This window comes from Anneissia japonica, unplaced genomic scaffold, assembly GCF_011630105.1.
Source record: "Anneissia japonica isolate Jap-2015-1 unplaced genomic scaffold, ASM1163010v1 scaffold334_len275345_cov169, whole genome shotgun sequence".
Classification (NCBI taxonomy): domain Eukaryota; kingdom Metazoa; phylum Echinodermata; class Crinoidea; order Comatulida; family Comatulidae; genus Anneissia; species Anneissia japonica.
This window is the reverse complement of record NW_022716574.1, coordinates 147,927-155,687: the sequence shown is the minus strand read 5'-3', so window position 1 is coordinate 155,687 and position 7,761 is coordinate 147,927. Positions and strand designations below refer to the sequence as shown.

General features: G+C 34.2%; 2 protein-coding genes across 5 annotated transcripts in view; both read left to right on the top strand.

Moving 5' to 3' along the window:
- The window catches only part of LOC117109787 (5-hydroxytryptamine receptor 2B-like), an 11,020-nt gene extending 8,243 nt beyond the window's left edge, over positions 1-2,777 (top strand). For 2 of the 3 annotated variants that reach the window (XM_033252207.1, XM_033252206.1), the window contains exons 2-3: positions 439-552; positions 1,366-2,777. In XM_033252207.1, the coding sequence (XP_033108098.1) occupies positions 1,448-2,752 (1,305 nt within the window). In that variant the 5' untranslated portion in view covers positions 439-552; positions 1,366-1,447 and the 3' untranslated portion in view covers positions 2,753-2,777. The remainder of the gene's footprint in view (positions 1-438; positions 553-1,365) is intronic. The other variant, XM_033252208.1, reaches the window with a different exon arrangement.
- A 250-nt stretch (positions 2,778-3,027) lies between these two features.
- LOC117109788 (probable G-protein coupled receptor No18) lies at positions 3,028-7,755 on the top strand. Of its 2 annotated transcripts, none has more exons than XM_033252210.1 (2): positions 3,028-3,132; positions 6,336-7,755. In XM_033252210.1, the coding sequence occupies exon 2, from the start codon at positions 6,443-6,445 to the stop codon at positions 7,586-7,588; it is 1,146 nt and encodes a 381-aa protein (XP_033108101.1). In that variant the 5' UTR covers positions 3,028-3,132; positions 6,336-6,442; the 3' UTR covers positions 7,589-7,755. The 2 variants fall into 2 exon arrangements, with proteins under 2 accessions (XP_033108101.1, XP_033108100.1); XM_033252209.1 differs by having other exon boundaries at positions 3,076-3,151.
- The last annotated feature ends 6 nt before the right edge of the window (positions 7,756-7,761 follow it).

Genomic DNA, 7,761 nt, shown 5'->3' with positions numbered 1-7,761 from the left:
AATATTACATTCGAGAGTGTAACAAAGTATCGAGATACAATATCCAAAGGCGGGGCTTTGCGGAAAGTTCCATCATAAATATTCGAACACAAGTTGTAAAGGTAAACCCATAACTCGCAGCATCATTATGCTGAATTGCATATGGGCGTATATTTTGCATTTACTTTGGAGTTATGGGAAGTCATAAAGCATGAATGACCATGTAAGCACTGAAACCTATTTCACTAACTAGCACCACCTACCTACAATTGAATATCTAACCTTATACTAGATCATCATTTAAAAAAATTATCAACTCCCAAACATTGCTGTGGACCAGATCGCTAATGTAAAACCTTATGTAATGCATTATTCTTATGATCTACTTTTTATCAAATTATAAAAAAAAAAAAAACAAAAAAAAACAAAAAAAACTGATCTCTTCATCCTAATTCTCAGCAACGACTTTGATTGTGTATCTCATGTCTGCACTTCCTAATCGACTAAGTAGATATAAGATGAAAGAAAAAATTGTCCAATGGATCATTGCACACTACGCAGAACCAACGTCAGGTTAGTCTAAATGACGGAAGAAAATCATTAACTGATGTCAATTCAAATATTCACATAGTAACAAGTCTTGCCTTTGTTGCAGCTATCTTTGTTATGTAACAACTTAGGACTAATAGGTAGTTTTTGCCTCACGACGTTAACGTTAACGGATGACGTCATAATTTATTCATCTTGCGTTGCAGAGTACGTTAATCTCAGGATACGTGCTCGACGTACGTTAGTTACGGATTTGCGCATGCGTATTTCGATTTGTTTACAAAAGGGGCGGAGCTATCGCGTTGCATGTTGGGTACTAACGTTAAAGTTAAGGTTAACGTCGTGCGGCGAAAACACTTATTATCTGGCAAACCAACTATTAGAATGTAGTTACTTTAAAATATAACAGGCATAAAAGAATCATCGTAATGGACTCCCATAGCTTTCGACTTATTATGTTATAATTATTGCCCAATTATATCTTCGACAAAAAAAATAGAGAAATGTATATAATATGCAACACATTATAATGCTTCACTCACTTTACAATTGTTAACAAAGCCCACTTTTAGCATGAAAGAAATTTATATCCAACTAAGTCAAAGGAAACTAAGATCCAAGTCAATTTATAGAATACCAAAAAAACATTGAACAATTGCAAATTATTTAGAGACTTTCTGCAATATTTTTTTTCTCTAGAGATTATTAAAACAAGAATTAGTTTCCCAAAGATGATCACAGATCTTGGCATGAAAGCTCTCTCAACCCGCCACATAAACGTAGATTTACATGGTGAATGTAAACATTAATTTTTATTTTTTGTTTTTCTTTATCCAGAATAGTTTTGAGTATTGAGTTCACACCATAGATCATCAGAATAAATACAAGATATTTCGTGGTTAGTTCTAGATGAAATAAAATGATGTTGAACTCTTCAACACACACGTCCAAAACATTATTATATGGCGCCGCTCCTACTGGTGTTGGATTGATTTTCACCAACATGTTTGTCTGTATACTGTCAGTACTAACCATAGGCGGAAATGCTTTAACAATTACGGTATTTTCACGAGACTCGTCACTTCGAAACAACCCACAGAGCAACCGGCATATCATGAGTTTAGCCGTTGCTGATCTTGCCGTTGGACTAATTCCTCTGCCACTACTGGTTGTCATCAACATCGCAGACATTTGGCCGTTTGGAATTCCTCTCTGCATGCTCAAGTCCATAGTAGAGGGAACATTCTTAATTGTTACAATATTCACAATCGCGTTCATTAGTTTGGATCGTTACCTGCTAGTCCACAAGGAGTATCCAAACTATCTTAAAATCCAAACAAAACTACGGGTAAATCTTCAGATTGCTTTTACCTGGACGTTCTCAGTAGTCTTAATGGTGACAAATGAAATCCTTTATTTCTACCAAATTGGTTTTGAGTCTATGTACAACTTATTTTGCAACTTCCACACCAACCCTGACACAAACATATTCCTTCTTATAATTTTACTTTTTATCCCAATGTTAGCTATTATGTATTTCAACATTAAAACATTTTTAAATATTCGGAAGCGTATACTCCGGAGACGGAGAATAGGTGTCGAGCAGACACTTACCGTCAGAAGCACGTCCGTTGTTCTTGAACGACCGTTAGGCATAAACGAAAATGAAACAAGAAATGAAATTCTAACAGGTAGGCCTAACCTAGAAAGAAACATAGATCTGGTAACCTATCATGAAAATGCAAATTGCCACAACTTTGGCAAAACTAACCGAGATCACCCTCAAAGATCTCAAAATACGTCAGGAAATGCTCACAATCAAGACCTAAATGAAAACAAAAGGTGCAAATTAACCTGTCAAATTCACCAAGAATCTAAAAATGTTAGAAAGGGAAACTTAACAAAATATCCTTGGGCAAGAACGAGTATTAGTGTTATAGGTTCACGTTCAGGAAAGAGCCAAACAAAAGATGCCAGTTTTAAGCGAAGATATGTCCGCCCTGCTATGATGATGGGTGTGTTGTTATCGACTTTTTTGATCTGTTGGGTACCTCTCGGTGTAACCGGTTTTATGAAGAATTTTAAAACGGTTTTTGAAGATCCCAGACTTTGGAAGTGGATCCATATTTGCATGTACATGGACTCATTGTTTAACCCAATACTCTACGCCATTACAAACAAGAAGATTCGGATAGCTATGATAAAATGCTTCAAAAGAAATTGAATATAGATTATTGTTTAATTCGCTAAAGATTGATTGGCATTTAACCAATGGTAGAACCAAGACGTCTGGAGTGACACCGACTGTGTCTCCGTTTGTAATATTGAAGGTTTGAATTATAGGCCTACATACAGTTGGTCCAATTTTTTTTTGAATGCACAGGGTACTTCATATTATTTGGAAAATAATACCATTTTCGCACTTTCTCTGCACGATTTAGTCTTTACCGTTCATACAACACCAATGCAATATTTTATTATTAGTCTGAATATTAATTTGTTTAGTGTCATCACATTATTTAACTAATATAAAAAAATTATATATTTATTGACATCATGGGGTTGCAAAATGTCCAGTGAATGACGGAATGCAGGCTCCAAAAGGTGAGCACAATTCCATGTTGTGAGTACAAAATATTACATTTTATCATTATTTTATATTTAAAATAGTGTTCTAATGCTACACACACAATTTTGCATTTTTTTTTATTAAGTTTGTTAGGTATTAGTTTTTGCCCGCATAGTAAAACTTATTTTTAAGATTGTTATTAGATCTTTATTTCTTTTTATTTATAGATTGCATCTATAGTGCTTTTACAATTTGTATTTCAGCCTAGTGGCAGAACAATATTATCTACTGTGCTGATTGTGTAAATTTATATACAGTACTTGTGATGCGCATTTAGATATACAATCATGCAGCATAGAAGCCTCGTCCCATCTAGCACCAAAATGCTTCAAAGGATGTGGTACCAAATGATGTTAATTGCTGGATTCCGTTCCAGGGCTTTGTGGCACGTGGATGAAAATGAGAATTGATAAACATGATTTTTGTTTTGGGTTCCATAAATAGTTATTTTTCTTGCGTTTTTGGCTCTCAACCTTGTGATTAGGGGTTCAAACACTCGGTGTGTATTTTGCTTGTGTCCTGGGCACTTTACCTACGTTTATCTCTCTTCAAATGGGTATTGTTTGTTATGGCATTGAATGTGTTAGTTTGTGTGTATTAAATTATATATTGCACAACTAGGAAGGTGGAATACTTCACAAGGAGATGGAGAAGGTTGGACTTTGTGCCAGCCTGTGAAAATGGGGTAGTGGCTATCGGCACTGCCGCAGTGCCAAAAAAAGCTGCTGTTTTCTATCGGCACTGCCGTAGTGCCAAAAAGCTGCCGTTTTCTATCGGCACTGCCGCAGTGCCAAAAAGTTGCTGTTTTCTATCGGCACTGCCACAGTGCGAAAAGCTGCTGTTAATTAATCGAATCGATGTTTTTATCGATAGATGACATTGGTATAACTCATAATTCATACTTTTATTTCACTCAAAAACGTAATGAGACTGGTTAGGCAAAAACATGTCCCTGTACAAGATGCCTACCAGAGAAACAATGATAATGTTAATGGCAAAGAAGAGATGGACCAGTAACCTACACCGGGGTAGCCCCCTACTTTTCTCGAATGATGTACTGGGTTCTTTAAAGTGCACACGAGCTAATTGTGTACACTGGGCCTATGGTTTAGAGTCCTTATCCGAGAAGACTTGTTCCACCACCGGAACCATAGGCGAGCGTGCCGTTTGAACCAGCGCCGACATTATGGCTATAGCTTGCAGCGCCCCTGCTAAACGCTCGGCCATTCGACTCACTCATAAGTAATATATATAAAATAATAATAATAACAATAATAATAATAAAGGTGCTCGAATAATGCTTTAGTGAATAATTAATAATACTTCAATAATGCTTCAATATTCCAATTTACGATAGTGTGATTAATGAGATAATTGTTGATTAATTTATAGAAATATAATAGGTAGGCCTATATTCCATTAATAATGATTCAGCATATTAAATCAACAATACGGCGTAAATGTAAAATTTGTTTGGTGTTTTTTTTTCAATAAAATTTTACCTATTTTATTCTGTTTCAAAAAAAATATTAAATTATAATATATATATTAACTAATTTAAAATATTAATTAAGATTATATTAATTAAGATATTCGTAAAGTTCTTGTGAAAGTTATTTACATAATTGCAGTTTATTTATACGGCATTTCGACGAATATTCGTCAATTCGTGTGAACCATCCTGAGCTCTGCTTACCAAAAATACGCGGTAATCGCGCGATAGTAGCATTTGCATACATGAAAACACTTTGGCGATACTTTTGTTTTTTGTTTTTTGTTTTGTTTTGTTTTACATTTACATACAGCGTTAGACCCACTGAATTGTTTAAATGCTTAAATAATTGAAAACATAATATGTGGATTAAATTCTCATATAATTAACAATGAAACTTTATAATGTACGGTATTTTATAAGATTATTTTTAAACAGAATAAAATAGGTAACATTTTATTGAAAAAAAAAAACAGATTTTACATCTATAGACGTAAGTTGATTTAATATGCTGAATCATTATTAATGGTATAGGCCTATACCTATTATATATTTCTATAAATTAATCAACAAATATCTCATTAATCACACTATCGCAAATAGGTCTATTGAAGTATTATTAATTCTTTATTACAGCATTATTCGAGCACCTTCATTATTATTATTATTATTATTATTATTATTATTTTATGTATTATTTATCAACCATATTAACATTGAAAACATGAATTATGTGGATAAAATTATCATAGAAAATAAACTTATAATTTATAAGATTATTTTTTAAAACAGCAGAATAAAATAGAAAACACATTTATTTAAAAAAAAAACAGGTTTTGCATAGACGCAAGTTGATTTAATATGCTGATTCATCTCATTAATTAAACAATTTTTATTCATTTCGAACACTGTTATTATTATTATTATTATTAATATTATTATTATTATTATTATTATTACTACTATTTTATTTTTAAGTTTTTGTTGTTTTATTTTTTGTTTTATGTATGGGCCTAGATATAGGTTATGTATATATTTAATAATTAGAAATAATTATAATTTAATTGTAAAATATATATAATATAATGTTAACAATATTATAGGCTAGGCTAGACCTAACCAATTATTGATACCATCTATAGATAAAAACATCCATTTGATAATTAAACAGCAGCTTTTCGAGTGGCAGTGCCGATAGAAAACCGCAGTGTTTTGGCACTGCGGCAGTGCCGATAGAAAATCGGAGCTTTTTTCGCACTGCGGCAATAATGCCGATAGAAAATAACAGCTTTTTTCGTATTGTGGCAGTGCCGATAGAAAACAGCAGGTTTTTCGCACTGCGGCAGTGCCGATAGCCTCAGCCTGTGAAAATGGACCAACGACCAGGGGTAGGCCGAATAATATGCAACGTTGCAAAGAATTTGTAAATCTATGAAAACGCGGTTATAATTTGCTTATTAATCTATCATCATGACCACCATCGTAATCATCACCGTCATTTAATCATCGTAACTATTATGCAATAATTTGGAACTGCAAACCTTACGTACGAAACACTATAATCTTTTGCTTTATACACACTTATAAAAGAATGCAAAGTATGTCGTAAGTTGCTCAAAGTAATATTCAATTACACTAATCATGTTCAATGATACATTACTTTTCTTCTTGTTTGTTTTCCTTCAGAATAGAGCCATTGTCATCACAGTAAGACAGGTTTTGTAATCGTCGTCTCAGATCACCAGAAAATCATACAATATTCTGTGGCGTGTTCTGGCTGAAATATATGTAAAATGTTTGACAGCAATACATCAACATCAACGGCCAACGCGTCAGTAACTGACACGGACCATAATAATGTTGGATTAATTTTCACTAATATGTTTATATTCATATTGTCAGTATTAACCATTGGTGGAAATGCTTTAACAATTGCTGTATTCTCAAAGGACGCATCGCTTCGTAACAACCCACAGAGCAACCGGCATATCATGAGCCTAGCCGTAGCTGATCTTGGTGTTGGACTATTCCCTTTGCCACTGATGATTATTATTAACATTGTAGACTACTGGCCGTTTGGAATTTATTTCTGTATGATCAAGTCCATAGTGGAAGGAACCCTTCTAATCGTTACCATCTTTACCATTGCGTTTATCAGTTTCGATCGTTATTTGCTTGTCCACAAGGAGTATCCAAATTATCTGAAGAGTCAGACACGGCTACGCGTTAACCTCCAGATTGCCTTTACTTGGACGTGTTCAGTTGTCATAATGGTAACAAACGAAATACTTTATTTCTACAAAGTGGGCTTTGGTGTCATTGACAATTTGTATTGCAACTTCCATACCAACCCCGACACATTGTTAACCATAATACTTCTTGTATTTTTACTTTTTATCCCAATGTCTGCTATTGCTTATTTCAACACAAGTACATTTTTAAAAATACGGAAGCGTATACTCCAGAGACGGAAAATAGGCGTCGATCAGACACATAATGTGAAAAACACGTCGACGGTTCATGAACAACCATTAGGCCTAAGCCATGGTGAAGCAAATACAAGTAAAGACGCGAATTATGCCAACTTCAGCGAAACTAACCGAGACCGCACCCAAAACTCTCAAACTAGGACAAGAACAAGATTAGATGTTCCAAGTCCACATGCAGGAAACAGCCAATCAAAAGATGCCAGTTTCAAAAGAAGATATATCCGTCCTGCTGTAATGATGGGTGTGTTATTATCCACTTTTTTGATCTGCTGGGCTCCACTTGGTTTAACTGGTGTTCTTAAGAATTTTATAGTAGTATTTGAGGACCCCAGAGATTGGAAGTGGATACAGCTTTGTATGTACATGGACTCAGTGTTCAACCCGCTACTCTACGCCATAATAAACAAGAAGATTCGGATAGCTATGATAAAATGCTTAAAGAGAAATTGAATGCCGAAGTAGACCATTCATTGAATTAATTAATTGTTTGGTTTTATCAAGAATGGATCGATTTTAATTTGTGAATGATTTTTCAAGAATTGATGGTGAGGGAGAGACCTATTTTGCAGTGTACTGTACTGTACCTGTATGTTTATGTGGTTCTTGTTAATGGTACCCTATTT

Bases quoted from the DNA above. Each gene is read 5' to 3' on its own strand.
- LOC117109788 (XM_033252210.1), top strand. From the start codon at position 6,443: ATGTTTGACAGCAATACATCAACATCAACGGCCAACGCGTCAGTAACT.